The 21,116-nt window shown below is 43.7% G+C and overlaps 1 protein-coding gene across 1 annotated transcript in view; it reads right to left on the reverse strand.

Annotated features, from left to right (window-relative positions):
- Positions 1-5,122: 5,122 nt before the first annotated feature.
- DOK2 (docking protein 2) overlaps positions 5,123-21,116 on the reverse strand; it is a 32,503-nt gene continuing 16,509 nt past the window's right edge. The window contains exons 2-5 of the mRNA XM_044278981.1: positions 20,448-20,735; positions 11,062-11,161; positions 9,158-9,330; positions 5,123-5,844 (exon numbers count right to left, since the gene is read on the reverse strand). Of these exons, the coding sequence (XP_044134916.1) occupies positions 5,206-5,844; positions 9,158-9,330; positions 11,062-11,161; positions 20,448-20,735 (1,200 nt within the window). The 3' untranslated portion in view covers positions 5,123-5,205. The remainder of the gene's footprint in view (positions 5,845-9,157; positions 9,331-11,061; positions 11,162-20,447; positions 20,736-21,116) is intronic.

The following is a 21,116-nucleotide window of genomic DNA, read 5'->3' on the forward strand; positions in this document are numbered from 1 at the left end:
ATATGTGACGAAAAAATAATCTCAGAACAGCCTGGGTAAGGTAAAGTGTTTTAAAGTTATCAGCACTTAAAGTGACACTGGTCAGATTTGCAAAAAATGGCCAAGTCCTTTAGGTGAAATAGGGCTGAGTCCTTAAGGGGCTAAGAAGGGTTAAAATGTGATCTGCATTATTGACAGACATTAGCCCCAGGCCTCTGCTGTTTGTAAAACGGGTCTTGTGATTATTTTTACACCAAACACTGGAGTAAAAATGATAGTAAATGACTCCCCCCCCATGTGTTCGAGGTAGTTCCCATCCTGAATGTTGCTCAGATGACATGGATGATATATATCTTGGAATTGCAGGCACACTGAATGAGCTGAATTAGTCATTTGTAATGCATTGTATCTATAATAGGGACAGTTTTGCCGTAAAAAAAAATGGCTGCCACAACGGTGTAGAAAAATGTCATTATCTTTGTATGTAAAATAAACCTACTTACTGAAACTTTCAGCATTTCTCTAACTTGTGCATCAGACTCAATGCCATCACTGCCATGTGCCAAGCCTTGTGACGTCTTCATCCTGGGACCTGCACATGTGCAAGATTTCATCAAGGTGCACAAGAACAAGGCGGGCAGAGTTGTGGCCAGATCGTGGCGTCGAAGAGGAGGGGGCGGACATGATGGCGCAAGGAGCAGCACTGGGAACTCATCTAGGGATGGGCTCGGGCACTTGCAAGAGGCGGGCTTGGGTTCCTACAACTGATAATCCTGCCCCTGGGCACTTTAGATAGGGTTGAGATTATGTACAATGAACTAGAACGTATTGCCATTTGTTAGATAAACATGAAGGAGGTGACAGAGTCCCTGTAAAGGGTGACTGTCACCATGGAATTCACTGTTAAGCCTTGGAGGGCCCAGCCGCCAGAATACTAACCCCTCTCATAGTCGATCGGTGGTCCGTGCCCCACCAGCATCCCCAGGAGGTTCTGCTAGTGTTTGCATGTGTCTGTGCGTGGAGCAGTGTGCTTGCTACATATACTGTAGTGTGTGTCTGCTCCACGCTATAGGCCTCTTCTGGCTCAGCAGTGGTAGCTGAAGAACAGGGGCCTAACAAAGAAAAGAGCCAAATAGGAAAACTTGTAATGGGGCCCCACTCCACTAAGATCACATTCAAAAGCAAGTTCAGAACGTGAAAAGCTTATGATTATTTTGGTTATCCTAATGAACAGGGACAATACACAAAGTAATGTCAGAACTGAAGGATAATGCACACAGTGATGTCACTGTACGCAATAATGCAGATATAATAAACAGTGATGTTGCAGTACAGAGAAGATGAAAATTAGCTCTCTTTCCAAAAGAAAACTGAGCCTCCAATGACACTAGAAGTGCTATCCTATAACTCAATGCTCAACCTAGTGTCACTGCCTGCCCTGTGAGAGATCTGAGAAGATCGGATAGACTTGCAGCACGTGAGTCTATCTGACAGGTCTTTCTGTGTTTCCTTTCTGCTTGTTGTTGTGGGCTGGATCCCACCTCTCCACAGGTTCTGCTCGTTAGCTGTTTAAGGCCTCTTTCACCCGGGGAAGATTTCCGCGCGGGTGCAGTGAACGCATTGCACCCGCACTGAATCCGGACCCATTCATTTCTATGCGGGTGTGCACATGAGCGGTGATTTTCACGCATCACTTTTGCGTTACGTGAAAATCGCAGCATGTTCTATATTGTGCGTTTTCACGCAACGCAGGCCCCATAGAAGTGAATGGGGCTGCGTGAAAATCGCAAGCAAGTGCGGATGCGGTGCGATTTTCACGCACAATTACTAGGAGACAATCGGGATGGGGACCCGATCTTTATTATTTTCCCTAATAACATGGTTTGATGGACCATGTGATGAGCGTAGTGACGTCATCAAAGGTCCTATTCCTCACAGAAGAGATGCAGGCTGCGCAAACAAGTGGATTGAGTGGGGTTAAATTTTTTTTTAATTTTTTTAACCCCTCCAGCCCTATTGTATTATGCATTCTGTATTCAGAATGCTTATATTTTCCCTTACAACCATGTTATAAGGGAAAATAATAGAATCTACACAACACCTAACCCAAACCCGAACTTTTGTGAAGAAGTTCGGGTCTGGGTACCACATTCAGTTTTTTATCACGCGCGTGCAAAACACATTGCACCCGTGCGATAAAAACTGAACAACGGAACGTCATTGCAGTTAAAACTGACTGCAATTGGGTACCTACTCGCGCGGGTTTGCCGCAACGCATCCGGACCTTATCCGGACACGCTCGTGTGAAAGAGGCCTAAGAGGCTCTATTTAAGTCCGCCTCTTACTGCTGACTTTGCGGTTGATATTTTCCTTCCGGAGATCTATACTGGTTGTTTGTGGATCCTCTACTTCCTGCTTGTCTCAAGCTAAGTCCTCCTGTTTTCTCCTTTGTGCGTGTGTTGCTGCTAGGTCTCAGGGAGACGCTGGTCCCTTCATGGTGGAAGGTACCAGGTGTCTCATTCCCCGCTCACTAAGTTAGTGTTTGGTACAGTGTCAGCAGGGCTTAGGTTCCAGCGTATGCGTTCGTTCACCATCAGGACTTGCTCATACTGTCAGCAGTCAGGGAGAGGCTCAGGGATTGTTAGGAGGTTACCATTCCCTCCTCCCTAGCTTTGGGGCCTAGTCTGTTTACCTGTTGTTGTTGTTTGTTTACTTGGTGTTCCTCTTATCCCCACTTGCTGTAACACCTAGCTGTTTCAGGATGCTTGCCCCTCATCAGTGCAGAGTAGAGAGATGGAGAAATATTATCAATGCCTGGCGAAGGCCTCTCACCCAGTCAAGCCAATTCTATCTGCTCTGCACCGATGAGGGGCAAATACAATGAAACAGCAGTCTGCATATGAGGTGCTGGCTTAGTTATAATCCTAATTATGTCTCAAGGCCTGTTTAAAAGGTTGAGCATTGACTTATAGGATACCTATGTTACAGAGGCTCAGGTTTCTTTTCTTTTGGAGAGCTAATTTTCATACCCTTTTCACAGAGGAGCATTGGCTGACCTATGAAATGTGCTACATCTACTAGTCACTCTCCATAAGAAGAAATAGTACCCCCAGAGTGCAGAAATAATAATTCCACAGTACAGGTATAATAAACAAAGTGATGTCACAGTACATGGATAATGTGCACAGTGATGTCATAGAACAGGGATAAGCACACAGTGATGTCACAGTACAGGGATAATGTGCACAGTGATGTCATAGAACAGGGATAAGCACACAGTGATGTCACAGTACAGGGATAATAAACACAGTGATGTCACAGTACAGGGATAATAAACACAGTGATGTCATAGAACAGGTATAAGCACACCGTAATGTCACAGTATAGGGATAATAAACACAGTGATGTCACAGAACAGGCAAAATAAACACAGTGATGTCACAGAACAGGGATAATAAACACAGTAATGTCACAGAACAGGGATAATAAACACAGTGATGTCACAGAACAGGGATAATAAACACAGTGATGTCACAGAACAGGGATAGTAAACACAGTGATGTCACAGAACAGGGATAATGTACATAGTGATGTCACCGTACATGGATAATATGCACAGTGATGTCACAGAATAGGAATAATGCACACAGTGATGTCACAGAATAGGAATAATGCGCACAGTAATGTCACAGTACAGGGATAGGAATAGTAAACAGTGATATCACAGAACAGGAATAATACACACAGTGATGTCACAGTACAGGGATAATGTACACAATGATGTCACAGAAAAGGGATAATGTACACAGTGAAGTATCAGTACAGGAATAATACACACAGTGATGTCACAGTACAGGGATAATAAAAACAGTGATGTCGTAGTACAGGAATAATAAACACAGTGATGTCACAATAGTGGGATAGTGTACAGTTAGAGGTACAGTAAAGAGAATGCACACAGTGATATAACTGTTCAGGCATAATCTACTCATTATAACACAATAATTGCACTAACAGTACAGGAATAATGCACAATAAAAGGACGCCATGTACCCCTTGACATCACAGCATAGGAATAAAAAACATAATGATGCCACCATGCAGATATAATTAATACCTGATATCATAGCTCAAAAAAAGGCAAAAGTAATAATACCCCTTCCCATTGAGCACAGTCATCACTAACTGCACGTTATGTCAGAGTGGACATGGGCCCCCTTGGTTGTTGGGCCCCATAGTCGCTGCTACTCTTTCTAGCCTGGTAGTTTTGCCCGTGTTGGGAAAGCTTTTGATGGGTCTCCTCTCTGACTAATAAAGCAAAGTTCGGCAATACGGTATAATTAGGGACAGTGGTTGTTCAGTTGGGACAACGAGTTTAACACCTAAATACTGCCTCAGTCATCAGCATATAGGTCCCATATATGAGGTACACATACATGAATCTAGTAGCTGAGCAGTTCATGTGTCAATGAGTGGGGCTGTATGGGTAATCGTGTGCCCACAGGCAATACAGAACAGCCCTCATGGTACTTCGCAGCTACAAACATAATAATATCCTTCTGCGGCATCTAGCCTGCTTGTTGACAGTTTACGGGTCGAAAATATATTTTTCTACACTGCAAAGCAGTAGCAGAAATAATGTTATGGTCCCCTACATCTTGACTTGTCTTGAGGATTGTCCAGTGTTATAGGGGTTTTCCAAGATTTTTTAACCGATGAGTCGATGACCTATCCTCTGAATAGGTCATCAGTATCTGATCGGCATGGATCCGATACCCGAGACCCACTCCGATCAGCTCTTTGAGAAGGCACCGGCAGTAGCACCGCAGCCTTGTCTCAGCTCACCAAGTACAGCGCCGTACATTGTATAGTGGCCATGCTTGGTATCACAGCTCAGCCCCATTCACTTCCATGGGGATGAGCTGCGCCTAGGTCATGTGACCGATGAATGTGATGTCACATGACCTAGGGAAAAGAGAGAAGGCTGCGACGCTACTGTTAGCATGGTGCCTTCCCAAACAGCTGATCGGCAGGGTTCCCGGGTGTCAGTTAAAACCCCTTTAATGTATTTTAAAGACACCCAATAAATAGTGTGCCTACAATTCCCACACTAATTAGGAAGAAAAAAAAAACTGTACATCAGTTTTTCATAACAGAATTCTGTATTTGATCATTTTCGGTATTGGGGAGAAACATAGGTTCTGTCGAATATATGGCAACAGTTCTTCAGCTGTCCTTTGCTCCCCTTAATGTAATATTGTCATATTCCCTTTCATTTCTTGCCTGTGTTCCCCACTCATCCTCCTGTTCTTGCTCCTCTCCTTGACGGGCCTTTACTCCTCCCCTGGGCACTGCATAATCATCCCATCCTGGTAGATATGGATATTCATACCCAATCTCATGAGCATCAGTGGCTTGACTTTTCCAAGCATCCACACGGATTCCCTCTGGCTCATCGTACACTGGAGTAAGTTCTGGCTCGTCATAAATATGCTCAGGTTTACGAACCTTTCTCGATTTTGGTTGTGGAGGAACATTAGGTCCAAGAAGACCTCCGAAGCCTGTAGCCAAAAGATTTTGTGCCACTTTATCAAAAGGCACGGCGTATTCACTCTCAGGGATGGGTTGGTTGGAAGGCAAAGTGGAGTGTGACGCTCCCACAGCTAAGGAAGCAGAACGAACTGGTTGACGAGGTACATTGGTGACCTCCTCGTGATATTGTTCGTGGCCAAGTAGGGAATCATTGTGATTTTCTTTGATGGCGGATTCAATGGACTGGAAAATATTACTTCCGTGGGATGTTTCAAATTCAAAGTTGCCTTCTCCTGAAGCACAACGCCGGCCAGCTTCGAAGGAAAACATGGTCTGTTGGTGGAGATAAGAACTATGAAATGAGGAAGGATGAGGTATGGTCATAAGATGTAGCTGTACATGATCTGTCTGAAAGCCACTGGTGACGTATGGCCACATCATCATGAAAGTGACAATTGAGAAAAACTTTTACATAAACAATTATTGTAAATTAAAGTAATTGCCCAGTTTTTATAACTTTTTTTAACCTGTTTTACAAGTGGAAATAATAGTCTTTTCTGCTCCTGACACTGTCCAGTTCTCAATGATCTTGAGATCATTTATATATTGATTATGTAAAAGTATACCAAAGCATTTTTGCCTGTCAGTACAAAACTGACAGGCAATCTATTAAGCCATACCTTTGGCAACCCATTGACACCATGCAAACACGATGCACCAATGGGTTGACAGAGGTGCCTAACCACTTAGATGCTGCGGTTGCTACTGACTGTGAAATATAAGAGGTTAAACCATCAGAATATCTCTCATTCTAGACGTATATTGCTGGCCCCGATGCTGAAGAACCAGGCACAGTGCCTGTACCTATGCTATTCAGCAGTGCACCAGTAAAATGTACAGTTACATCTATTTGGGAAACGGGGTTGCTCCAACAGTACAACCCCTTTCCATATGCTGATTTTCTGAGCATATGCAAGTCATACATGGAGGATCATAAATTTCTGACCCCACCTCTATGAGCTGTATAAAGGATGCCTCCAACTCTGGCTGGCTCAGCCCATCTGTTTGACCGAGCACTATGTAATACTGCAAGGGATGTATGTGGCCATCTGAATCTTCCCATATCATTAAAGTACATGATTTCCCTTTAGCGATGACTGCGGTAAGTTGAAGGGATTTGGAGCTCACACCCCAGCTTATTACCCAATGCGGGGAGCTGTTACAAGCGGGGTGTCTCCCAGTAGTCTCGGCAAATAAATGTGCTACATAAATGCCAATTTATTCAAGGTACTGCAGAGGAAATGTATGGCACATTGCCAGGGGTTTCTAAAGTTGGATATGTCAATCTGACAAGGGGTTGTATTGATGAACCATCAGAGCAGTACTGGCGGTACTGTAGTACAGGGCCGGCAGCGGCTGGGAGGCCCCACAGCCTCATAAGTACTCACTTCAGTGCAGAGAGTATTAATGACGCTGTGCTGGATATGGGTTGGGTGAGGGGCCTTCTCCCAGTACATAGAGTTTTACTAAAGAAATTAGTAGGTTTTTACTGGGATTTGACCTTCTGTACAGCAGACAGAATAGTTACCATTACACTACAGACCTGCCCTGTTGGAAGGGCTGAATTTTCTGGGCTTAAAGGCTGGGACCCACACCTACCTCTAGAACCGGCTCCTGAAAGTGAAGGACAACGCACGGCACATCCGTGACATGTTGTCCATTAATTTCTATGGAGTTCCAAAAATAAGCAAGCACACTCGGCTATTTTCAACAGTCTCATAGAAATGATTGGAGGGTGGTCACGGATGCGTGGCTACTATCTACTCACTTTGGGGGTCTCATTCTGGATATAGATGCAGGTCCCTATGTCACCTCTCTGACAGTGGTGGCATATCCTAGCGATATGCCACTAATGTCTCAGATGAGACAACTAATCAGAGTAGTGCTATAGATTAGTGATAAGTCTATTGCCTTACCACTATACTTGCTATTAAATATCACAAACCAGTATCTGGTATCCTTGCAATTATAACAGCCCATACAATATATTGAACATATTATTTATGGTGATTGGTAAAAGGCATAAATAAAAATGGCGGCAACTGTTTTTTTCCTTTCACTTAACCCATAATAAAAATTTATAAAAATTTTAATCTTACTGATGACTATGACAAAATGGCCTGATGCAAAAAATAAGTTATGACTGTTATGTCTATGGATGTGAGAAGGGTCCGGGAGGGGAGGGGGGCACACGGTTTACCTGTATAGGGCCACAAAATTCCAGCCCTCGATCTACCGCTACAACATACACACCAACAAAGCTAAGGGGAAGATATTTGTGTAGTTTTCCTATCATTAAATAGGTTCCATTTAAATGTAATCCCTATCTATAGGATAAAAGATAAGTGTCTGCTAGGTAGAGGTCCAACTACTGAGACCCCCACAAATCATGAAAACGAGGGTCCTGTGCAGGGGTGTAGCTATGGGGGGTGCAGAGGTAGCAGTCGCTATCGGGCCCAGGAGCCTGAGGGGACCCAAAGACCCTTGTGCTGCATAAGAAGACACACAAAGCACTGAGGGAAGGGGGGCCCAAGCCTAACTCTTGCACCAGGGCCCATGAGCCTTTAGCTACGCCCCTGGTCCTGTGTCTTCCTGTATGAATGGAGCAGTGGTCGAGTATGCGCTCTGCAGCTTTATTCATCTCAAATGCCAGCTTCTCGGCATGCTTGACTGCAGCTCCATTCATACGGGACAACACAGGACCCCTGTTCTCGCAATCTGTGGGGGTCCAAGTGGTCAGACTGTCCTGTAGTTAGGGGTTTTCCAGGACACATACGCCAGAAAGAGGAAAAGTTCTGGCCCTCTCCACAGCAGAAGGGTTGCCCCAGAGTGTCTCGTCAGGCCAATCAATGTAAATTCAGAATGGTAAGTATATTACAAACCTTCTTCTATAGACATGGAATGTGTAATTAAGGTTGGTTTGTGGGACCCTGAAAAACCACTTTAACACTTGGCACAACCCCATGTCCTCCACCACAGTCGTATTAATGTATCTTGTAGACCGGGTATAAGCTGAAAAATTTGCATAAGCCCTTTAATCTTCTTCAAGGACACTACAGTATCCCTTTAAAGGGCTTCTGTCACTCCACTAAACTCTTTTGGCGCAGGCGCACTGAGTGGAGGACGCTCGCTCGGTCCACTCCATCCTCAGTGCGCCTGCGCCGATGACGTCACATGTACACCCGGCGCAGGCGCACTGAGGATGGAGCGGCCGAGAGAGCGTCCTCCACTGAGTGCGCCTGCGCCAACTGAAGACCGGCGCGAGATTTAAAACACAGACAGGGCCAGTCAGAGAACGAGCGCGTCCGCTCACTCCGCTGGCCCTGTTAATCAACATGAGGAGGGGGCGTCATTATGAATGGAGGATGCGGCTGCTAGCAGCAGGTAGCCGCCCTACCTGCTGCTAGAGAGGTAATTTGCATATTATAAAAGTTCGTTTTTTTATATAACTACTGAACCAAACTGAGTAATAGACCTATATATTGAGAAATCGCAGCATAAGGATTTTAAGGATACAAAAAAATATAAAAGAGTTTAGTGGAGTGACAGAAGCCCTTTAAGAAAAGCACAGAACAGATTTTCTCACCTTGTCTCTTCCAAACCTCCTCAAGTATTGATATGGCCAGCTGAAAACCACATTTCCCGTTTGGCGATCTCTCAGGGAAAGACATTTGCTTTCAGTTACTAGTGTGTACACACCGGACAGACCACAGCGAGAAGAAGCATCTGTCTGCCTCACTCGCACTGCAAACTGACCACCTATGGACAAGAAGAAGTCACATGAACATTGCAGAAGATAGTTTGTTGGAGGGGCTTTGTCTCTGAATACTGCAGAGGGGCCTTCGTTCGTGGTGGGGTTCCCACTAGCTCAGACATTGTATAACCTGGTCAAAGTCTATGGCAAGGACTCAGTAGCCAAACACAAGCAGTACTAAACACAGTGCCAAGAACCCCAAAGAGTCGTGGATCCAACACAAAATGGGCTGAAAAATAAGCAAAAAATCAGCGCAACAATTATACACTACAGGGTCGACATTATTTTCAACTTGAACTTATTTTTGAGAAATGTGATAAAAAATTGTCTGCTGACTTTATGACATGCTATGACTACTGCCATGTTCAGGGGGGACTGGGAAGTTAAAGTGGCCCTGGAAAAAAACACTAAAAGTGTAAAAGTGACAGAAGGCAGAGTAACACGAGTCGGCAGGGTCAGCAATAACATAGCGTAAAATACCGTCCCAGCAGAAATAAATACCACAGTGCACACAATATTCTGCCCCGAATGCTGTCCATCTGTGGTGGCCATAAATGGCTGCCATTTTCTGTTCCTCTTCCAGTTCTCTCTAATTAAGATATGGAGCAGGGGGTGAGGTGTGGGCCACAACAGTTAAATATAGGAGGACATGTGTGGTCGCTGGCCGGGTACATGAGTACCTGATTCTCACAGCGTTAATTACCACTGATAGCTCATTATGTACCCAGCCAGAGGCAGAGAGGAGGGCTTGGGTGACCCCTGGGCATTGGCCCACCAGGAAATTTCCCTGTAGGGTCTATGGCCAGTCTGCCCCCTGGCTAGGTTCATTTCCCCTTCTCTGTACAGTGCCAATGTGCATGGTCACTGTGATTAAAGTAGATATACTACTGCACACTACAGCAGCATTGTCAGATAAAGCACCCCTAATAACCAAACCGTCTCAGATTTACAGGTGTAAATTAAAGCTCCTGAACCCCCCTTCAAAATATCATGTGCCATTTATAGTACTGGTCTCCGCTACACAGTAAATAGGTCATTTGTCCCATTGAATTGGTACTCCCATCTCGACCTTTAAGGCATATCCATGGGATATGCCATAAATGTCCAATAGGTGTGGGTCCCACTCGAGAACGAAGCCCCTCGTGAATGGCAAGGTGACAGCGCATGTGCGGTTCTCCACTCACTATGGGAGTTCCAAAAATAGCTGCCCTCCACTATCAGAACTCCCACAGAAGTAAATAGAGAGAGCCACACATACGCATCCACCTCTTTGTTCACAGTAGTCACAAAACGGGGCCCCATTCTCAAGATAGGTGCAGGTCCCCAGAGGTGGAGACATCTACAATTCACAGAATGCTTAAGCCCCTTTAAATTTGGTCATTGTCCCTGAAGATTGGAGACCAGATTAATGTACTGTATAATACTGTTCAGCTTCTGCTAATCCTCCCATCTCCTGCCCAATAATTATCTTGTCCTCTGCTACGCCCTGCTGTGCCATCATCTGCACATGCTTTGTCTATACCCCCTGCTTATTATCCGATCCAGCACAGTGCTTTCCTCCACACCTGCTGAATGCCACTTTCTCATCTCCGGCTCAAAGCTTTCTCTCTACCACATCAAAGACTTCTCAGACTCATTAGTTTCCTATATGTGCAAAAAATGCACTTTTTACTGACTGCTTGACCTGTTTTTGCTCATAAGATATTGTGAACATGTCAACCGATGTCTTTCCTCACCCGGTGAGGCCTCCTTGCTGGTGCTGTATAAAGAGTTCTCTTGTAGTTGGAGACTAGAAGTTGGCGGCTGGCTGCCTGTCCTCTCCAAAGTTCGGCGTTCCTGAACACAAGCAGAAAGCTATGTAAATACTACAATAAATCCATAGCCGCACTTATGTGCTATGCAGTTGAATTTGATTATTTTCTGTTATTGCAGTGAGCCCCTGAGGACCCGGAGCGGAGGTTAGGAGTGGTAGTTGCCCTGACTAGAGAATGTGTCACAGTGGTCTCCTTCAGGCTGTCACTCACTAGGGCTGGTACATTCAAAAGGAGGGTGCACCCTTTCTTCCCTCGGGGTACTCCCTTTAGTTGGGGTTCCTGCCTTATGGTAGTTTTGGGTGCCTGGCTGGAGGTGTAGTAAGTGCAATGCCACGCAAGTGTCAGCATGTGGTGTAGTAGGAGTCAGTAACCAGGCCAGGTTAAACACAACAAATGTCTTTTCTTTACTTGAATGCAAAATTGGACTTGTAGTACATCTAACAGTCTGTACACAATCTACTCAGATGTCTGTGCATGAGTTAGGCAATATTGGAAGCAAACAATGATCCTATTGTTACACTCTCTTGCTAAAGTCTCTCTGTAGAATCTCTGACTGACCTTCAATGTGATGTGCAGGTTCAATGATATGACTGGCCAAGTTGTTACTGAGTTGGGTAGGGTGTCTTAACTTGTTTACCCCTCAGCAGCAGCAGGGTACATACTTATCCATCATGCAATACCATCAGGGAGGAATCTGATTGGCTTCAAATTTCCTCTGCAGCAGGACAACGACACCAAACATATAGTCAATGTCATTAAGAACTTTCTTCAACGTAAAGAAGAACAAGGAGTCCTGGAAGTGATGATATGGCCCCACAGAGCCCTGATCTCAACATCATCAAGTCTGTCTGGATTTACATGGAGAGACATAGGATCTGAGCAAGCCTACAGCCACAGATCTGTGGTTAGATCTCCAAGATGTCTGGAACAAGCTCCCTGCCGAGTTCCTTCAAAAACTGTGTGTAAGTGTACCTAGAAGAATTGATGCTGTTTTGTAGGTAAAGGTGACACCCGACATTGATTGAATTTACATTTCTCATTTGTTCATTCACTTAGAATTTTGTCAATTGATAAAATAAACTATTAACGCTTCTATTTTTGGTAGGCATTCGTAAGGCAGGTTTACACGTTGCAATGTACAGCCGATTGTCGGGAAGGAAGCGTTCCTTCCCGACAGTCTTCTGCTCGTTCAGTGGATGTGAAGCAATGCATTTACATGCATCTGCTTCCCAGAAACGATGATTGATGTGCCTGCACGAACGACAGGATCACCCGATAAACAAGCACTTTGCTCGTTCATCGGGTGATCGGCGCACCTTACATGGGCAGATTGTTGGGAATGAGCGTTCGCAGGAACATTCGTTCCCGATAATCTGCCCAATATTCGGGCCGTGTAAATCCCCCCTTTACTGTGCAGAATTTTCATACATCTGCCTAAAACTATTGCGCAGCACTGTATGTCTGGAAATAACCTCAGATACCACAAAGGGCGCTTGGGTGTGAACACAGTCTTAGCGGTAGCGCTGTCATGATTATTGTTAGGATTGTGTAGAGGCAAACACTTACCAGTTCGGTGTAACTACCACCAAACTGGCCAGGTGATAGCCCAAACTTCTTTCATCCTGGCCACTTCATATAAAATGAGATTTATTTTAGTAAGTCAGTTTTGCTTATGAATCCATTTTATTTTAATTGATCCAATGTTGTTTTTGCTTTTGTGCATTTCTGTTTATGGTTATGGGAAACGACAAGCCTATAGACAAAAAGAAATGCTTCTATTGATCCACTCAGTGACCGTACTCCAAATACGCCATTTACAGAAATGTCATTTTTCTGCCGGAATCTAGTGATTGATCAGAGACATAGGGATACGAAAGACTATGCTAAATATACCGGTTGTGCTCATAAGTTTACATACCCTTGCAGAATTTATGGTTTCTTAACCATTGTTCAGAGAATATGAATGATAACACAAAAACTTTTCTCTCCCTCATGGTTAGTGGTTGGCTGAAGTCATTTATTGTCAAACAACCGCAGTTTACTCTTTTTAACCCCTTCCTGATATATGACGCAATAGTACGTCATGGGGGCAGGTGCGTTCCCGCATTTTGACGTACTATTACGTTATGGTGATCGGGCGGTCAGCGGACAGGTGCGTGCCCGATCACTGCAGGGTTCCGGTAGTCCCTGGTAGCCGGGCCCCTACTGTATCCGCCGACATCACTGTACAAGCCGATGCCGCCGGATTAACCCGTTCTTTGCCATGATCAGAGCTAACCGCGGCATAGAGGGGATTTGCGGCAGGTGAGGGTGCCCATCGAGTCCCCGCGCTGCTGTGGCGGGGACCCGATGGGTGAGAAGGCAGCCCGATGCCGTGCAGAGGCTCCCCAATGCCCTGCACAGAATCAGGACCTGCCTTCTACGGGTGCCCAGGAGATCCAGCCTTAGGTTCATCTCCTAGGCAAACTGTTAGGGTTCATGCACAAGACCGTATGGCTTTTTCACTGTTTTGTGGTCCGTTTTTCACGGATCCGTTTTTTATTTCCATTGTGTTTCTGTTTCCTTTCCGTTTTTCCATTTCGTTGTTCCGTATGGCATATACAGTATACAGTAATTACATAGAAAAAATTGGGCTGGGCATAACATTTTCAATATATGGTTCCACAAAAACGGAAGGGATACGGAAGACATCCGGAGTACATTCCGCATGTGTTCCGTTTTTTTTGCGGACCCATTGACTTGAATGGAGCCACGAAACATGATTTGCGGGCAATAATAGGACATGTTCTATCTCTGAACTGAACTGAAAAACGGAAATACGGAAACGGAATGCATTGAAATGAATGGTTCCATATACGGACCGTATACGGAATGCTAAAAACTGCCCATATACGTAATGCAAAAACGTTCTTGTGAACGAGGCATTAGTGTATTACTCAGTGTAATACACTAACAGGCAATGCATTACAATAGAAAAGTCTAGTAATGCATTGCAGAGGGGATCAGACCCCCAAAAGTAAAGTCCCAGAGTGGGACAGAAAAAAGTAAAAAAAAAAGAGTTTTTAATAAAAAAAAAGTTTCAACTAAAAAAAGAAAAAAACGCCCCTTTCCACTGATGAAAAAAAGAAAAAAAAAGAACACACACACATATATTAGGTATCGCCGCGTCAGTAACGACTGGCTTTATAAATATATCACATGATCCACCCTGTCCGATAAACACTGTAAAATAAATAAAATAAAAACTGTTTAAAAAAAGGCCATTTTTGTCACCTTACATCACAAAAAGTGCAACACCAAACGATCAAAAAGGTGTATGCCCCCCAAAATGGTGCCAATAAAACCGTCACCTCATCCCGCAAAAAAAGAGCCCCTATATAAAATAATCGCACAAAAAATAAAAACATTACCGTATATATAGCTCTCATAACATGGAGACTCTAAAACATCATGTTTTTTGTTTCAAAATTGCAATCACTGTGTTAAAGTGAAATAAATAAAAAAAAGTATACATATTAGGTATCGCCGCGTCCGTAACAATCAGCTCTATAAAAATATTACATGACTTAACCCTTCAGGTAAACACAGTAAAAAAAAAAAAAAAGTGCCCAAAAAAAGCCATTTTTGTCACCTTACATCACAAAAAGTACAACAGCAAGCAATCAAAAAGGCGTATGGCCACCAAAATAGTACAAATCTAACTGTCACCTCATCCCACAAAAAATTAGCCCCTACCTGAGACAATCGCCCAAAAAATAAAAAAAAACTATGGCTCAGAATATGGAGACTGTAAAACATAATTTTTTGTTTTAAAAAAGCTGTTATTGTGTAAAACTTGCATAAATAAAAAAAAGTATACATATTAGGTATCGACGCATTTGTATTGACCGGCTCTATAAAAATATCACATGACCTAACCCCTCAGGTGAACACCATAAAAAATTAAAACTGTGCTAAATAAACAATTTTTTGTCACCTTACATCACAAAAAGTGTAATAGCAAGTGATCAACAAGTCATACGCACACCTAAATAGTGCCAATCAAACTGTCATCTCATCTCGCAAAAAATGAGACCCTACCTAAGATAATCGCCCAAAAACTGGAAAAACTATGGCTCTCAGAATATGGAGACACTAAAACATGATTTTTTTTTTGTTTAAAAAATGAAATCATTGTGTAAAACTTACATAAATGAAAAAAGCATACATATTAGGTCTCACCGTGTCTGTGACAACCTGGTCTATAAAAATACCACATGATCTAACCTGTCAGATGAATGTTATAAATAACAAAAAATAAAAACGGTGCCAAAACAGCTATTTCTTGTTACCTTGCCTCACAAAAAGTGTAATATAGAGCAACCAAAAATCATATGTACCCTAAAATAGTACCAACAAAACTGCCACCCTATCCCGTAGTTTCGAGAATGGGGTCACTTTTTTGGAGATTCTACTCTAGGAGTGCATCAGGGGGGCTTCAAATGAGACATGGTGTCAAAAAAACAGTCCAGCAAAATCTGCCTTCCAAAAACTGTATGGCATTCCTTTCCTTCTGCGCCCTGCCGTGTGCCCGTACAGCGGTTTACAACCACATTTGGGGTGTTTCTGTAAACTACAGAATCAGAGCCAAAAATATTGAGTTTTGTTTGGCTGTTAACCCTTGCTTTGTAACTGGAGAAAAAAAATTTAAATGGAAAATCTGCCAGAAAGTGAAATTTTGAAATTGTATCTCTATTTTCCATTAATTCTTGTGGAACACCTAACCAGTTAACAAAGTTTGTAAAATCAGTTTTGAATACTTTGAGGGGTGTAGTTTCAAGAATAGGGCCATTTTTGGGTGGTTTCTATTATGTAAGCCTCACAAAGTGACTTCAGACCTGAACTGGTCCTTCAAAAGTGGGTTTTGGAAAATTTCTGAAAAATTTCAAGATTTGCTTCTAAACTTCTAAGCCTTGTAACATCCACAAAAAATAAAATGTCATTCCCCAAATTATCCAAACATGAAGTAGACATATGGGGAATGTAAAGTAATAACTATTTTTGTAGGTATTACTATGTATTATAGAAGTAGAGAAATTGAAACTTGGAAATTTGCTAATTTTTCCCAAATTTTGGGCAAATTTTGTATTTTTTATAAATAAAAATTAATTCTTTTGACTCCATTTTACCAGTGTCATAAAGTACAATATGTGACGAAAAAACTATCTCAGAATGGCCCGCATAAGTCAAAGCGTTTTAAAGTTATCACCACTTAAAGTGACACTGGTCAGATTTGCAAAAAATGGCCTGGTCCTTAAGGTGAAAATAAGCCCGGTCTCTAAGGGGTTAAAGGTAGCCATCTTCATCTGTGATCTGTTTGCTTGTAATTAGTGGGTGTGTATAAAAGGTCAATGACTTCCTTGACTCCTGACAGACCCTTGCATCTTTCATCCAGTGCTGCACTGATGTTTGGATTCTAAGTCATGGGGAAAGCAAAATTGTCAAAGGATCTGCGGGAAAAGGTGGTTGAACTCTATAAAACAGGAAAGGGATATAAGAAAATATCAAAGGACTTGAGAAGGCCAATCAAGTGTTCAAACTCTAATTAAGAAGTGGAAAAGTAGGGGTTCTGTTGAAACCAAACCACGGTCAGGTAGACCAACTAAACTTTCAGCCACAACTGCCAGAAACATTGTTCGGGATGCAAGGAAAAACCCACAAATAACTTCAGGTGAAATACAGGATAGGGATCGACCGATATTGATTTTTTAGGGCCGATACCGATACCGATAATTTGTGAACTTTCAGGCCGATAGCCGATAATTTATACCGATATTCTGGGAATTTTCATTTTTGAAAAAAAAATAAAAATTCCCACAAATCTGCTGAAAATTCATGTTTATTGTTAATGTGTATTTTTTTTTGTAAATCTTTCTTTTTCATTTATATTTAATATTTTGGTGTTTTTATTTTTGTAACTTTTTTTTTTTTAACTAACTTTTAGCCCCCTTAGGGACTAGAACCCTTGTCCTATTCACCCTGATAGATCTCTATCAGGGTGAATAGGAGCTCACACTGTCCCTGCTGCTCTGTGCTTTGTGCACACAGCAGCATGGAGCTTATCATGGCAGCCAGGGCTTCAGTAGCGTCCTGGCTGCCATGGTAACCGATCGGAGCCCCAGCATTACACTGCTGGGGCTCCGATCGGAGGAGCAGGGGAGAGGGGATCCTGTGGGGGGGCGCACTGCGACTGGGGTGGGGGGGCCCTATGCGCCACCAATGCTTAATACTGGGGGGGAGGGGGGGTGCATTGCGCTTAATCTCTAATTTATTCATATACAGGAGGCGGGAGCTGGATGCCGGCTCCCGACCTCTATGAGCAGTAGCTGCGATCCGCGGCACCTGAGGAGTTAACTGCCGCAGATCGCAGCTACAGCTCATAGAGGCCGGGAGCCGGCTATGTGATCCTGCAGCTCCCGCCTCCTGTATATGAATAAATGAGAGTTTAAGCTTCATTGGTGGCGCAGTGGCCATAGCTCCTCCCCTTCTCTTGTCCCCTGTCCTCCCATTGGCTGCAGCGGCAGCAGCAGCACAGGGGGAGGGAGACACTGCTCCTTCTCCCCTGTGCTGCTGCTGAGGGAACACGGAGAGCGCTGTCAGCAGCGCGATCTGTGTTCCCCATACGCTATCGGAATATCGGCAAAATAAATGCCGATACCGATAGCGTTCAAAATCCTGAATATCGGCCGATAATATTGGTAAATCCGATAATCGGTCGATCCCTAATACAGGACTCTCTGAAAGAATGTGGTGTGGCTGTTTCATGATGCACTTGAAGAAAGATAAGCTGCATGGTCGAGTTGCCAGAAGAAAGCCATTACTATGCAAATGCCACAAAGTATCCCGCTTACAATATGCCAAACAGCACAGAGACAAGCCTCAAACCTTCTGGTACTGGTACAAAGTCATTTGGAGTGATGAGACTAAAATGTAACTGTTTGGACACAACCATAAACGCTACATTTGGAGAGGAGTCAACAAGGCCTATGATGAAAGGTACACCATTACTACTGTGAAACATGGTGGTGGATCGCTGATGTTTTGGGGATGTGTGAGCTACAAAGGCACAGGAAATTTGGTCAGAATTTATGGTAATATGAATGCAGTAACGTATCAACAAATACTGTAGGAAAATTTGCACTCATCATCCAGGAAGCTGCACATGGGATGTACTTGGACATTCCAACATGACAATGATCCAAAACACAAGGCCAAGTCGACCTGTCATTGGCTACAGCAAAATAAAGTGAAGGTTCTGGAGTGGCCATCTCAGTCTCTAGACCTCAATATCATTGGGCCACGCTGGGGAGACCTTAAACATGCAGTTCATGCAGGACAGCCCAAGAATATAGGGGAACTGGAGGCTTTTTGCCAGGAAGTATGGGCAGCTTTACCATCTGAGAAGATAAAGAGCCTCATCCACAACTATCACAGAAGACTTCAAGCTGTCATTGATGTTAAAGGGGGCAATACACGGTATTAAGAACTGGGGTGTGTAAACTTTTGATCAGGGTCATTTGGGTAGTTCGTGCTGTGATTATGATTTATAAAGAGTAAACACAGTTGTTTGACAATAAATGGCTTCAGCCGACCACTAACCATGAGCGGAAGAAAAGTTTTTGTGTTATTTATATTTTCTGAACAATGGTTCAGAAATCATAAATTCTGCAAGGATATGTAAACTTATGAGCACAACTGTAAATCATAGTAAAATCACATAAACTAAGTGATAGCCCTATAGTTCAGACCATTTGAATGGACTTCAGAATTGTCCTGTATGTGGCCAGTCTACACTCACAAGCATATTGGGTCATATATGCATGAAATAAATGCATGCACTTATTTTTAGTGTGGTATATGTGCAGTAGCATAGAACAGCATTACTTGAAAGGGTTAATTGATATAATGCTGCATTGCCCAGTTCAATGTTGTATTTTACTATGTCTGCATACCTAATAGCATTGTATGAACAACTAAGGGCTGACACCTTGGTTCATCCTGTTAGGTTGCCAGAGCTCCAGCGAGGACCTACATGTGCAAGCTCCTCAGAGCTAGGCCCAAGCTAAGAGAACCATCACCTTAAAGCGGGCTCCGGTGAAAAAGAAATCAGAATCAGTGCACTGAAGTCAGTCACAGTCAGCAAGATATCATGCATGTTTATGACAGAGAGACCTTACTGCTGTGGAAGGGAACACTGATAGCGCACCCTTCCACGCTGTGACACAGTTTGGCCAGCCCTGTCTTAATTCTGCAGCCTTCAGGCCGGGAAATTGCAGAAGCATTTAACAAGAGCCTCATTGCATGGCTAAGTTGAGAGACTTTAGAGAGACGGAGAGAAGCAGCACCACAATCCCCTTCATTGCTGTTGCCCATACATTGCCTTTGGAACTGTGCTTTGCTATTGCAGAATGTACTTCTACTCCTATCCTGTACTTTAGTAAAGGGAGACTTATTTGTTGATACCAACTTGCCTGCTTACTGACTCCACCACTTGCTGGCCATTGTGCCTAAACCAACACCTAACATCAAGGGCACCCCAACTACCACCAGGCAGGATGTTCCCAGATGGAAGAAAAGGTGCACCCTACACTCACTACATGGCCCCAGGGAATGCTAGAGGGAGATATTGTTATTGTGATCTGTGAGTACTACCACCACCGTCAAGGCCACAACTACCACTACCTACCTCCTCGTCTCACCTCCAGGTCGCTACATATGTATATCTGTTGCCTGGTCATCCAGACCGAGGATGAAGGACCGAGGAGCATGTGCAAGTAAGGGGTCAAGGGCAGTATATTCACAGTGTATATTTTATATAGGTTATTTGTCCACACTTAATTTGGGGACTGTGTAGAATTTTAACTTTTTCTGTGTATCTAGGGTTTTGTGTCCGGTTTCTTTTTGGTGTGATTTTGTGCAAATTGTGGGGTAAAAAAGCCCCAAAACAGGTGTATGTAAATGTAAATATACCCTGACATAGGTAAAAAGTCATAGTTGCCAACAGTCCCCTGATTGTCCTGAATTTTTAGAGATCATCCTGGGAAGTTCGGCCTCGGCTCGAAAGCGGTGGAGTTTATGTAAACCCTGTCCAGAAGTGGGCCACCCCGAGCAGGTTTGAGCAGGGGTGGGTCTTAAACACCCCAAAAGTATTGGTAAGTATGTGCGGTGTTGTGGGCATGACCTCATACTGGGCATGATTTGCCCCTAGGACTTCCTCAGACGTACACTGCCACATTCCTCCCCTTCTGACCTCCGCGTTCGTCACTCACCTGTGGAAATGCCAGACTGCAGAGCGATCTCACCCAGTTTGGCTGTTCAGGGATCTCGCTGGCAATCAGGTACACCCGCTGTGCTGTCTCAATGCTGAATGCCCGGGTGTCTTTTGGGCAGCTTTCTCCACATCGATCTGATAAACTCACGCATTCGCTGAGTTGTAGCAGTTTCCAGCACTCCTGCTTCCGCCCTGTTTCAGGAGGCAGAGAGCCCTCGTACATCTCCAAGCGTGCCAGGCCGGAGGACGTGGCTTCATACAACAGTGCCCATACCTTCTTCCACTTCTGTGAAAAAAAAAACTACTCAACATGGCGACCATACAACGTATCTTGATTCATGGCATGTTGGCACCTACCCGAGCCTATTTTAAGCAAAGTGGCACACATAAAAATAAGATCCAGGCAGGATCACAGCAGCAGCATGAGAGCAGTGGGACATTCAGAAGTGAGAAATGTATTATTTTGTTTGCCAGTTTTAAAAAAATCTTGTAAAGCCCCTTTAAGGAAGAGCCCTGAGCCTATACAGGCCCCCAGCTCTTTCCTATGTAAATTGTTGCTACGTATGCCTTCACAGGCGCCTATGTTTTTGCAATGCATTATACTTATAATACAAAAGCGCATTGAAAAGTAAAAAAAATGAAGTTTGTTCAATCAAATAAAAAAAAA

Source organism: Bufo gargarizans, chromosome 2, assembly GCF_014858855.1.
Source record: "Bufo gargarizans isolate SCDJY-AF-19 chromosome 2, ASM1485885v1, whole genome shotgun sequence".
NCBI classification, from domain to species: domain Eukaryota; kingdom Metazoa; phylum Chordata; class Amphibia; order Anura; family Bufonidae; genus Bufo; species Bufo gargarizans.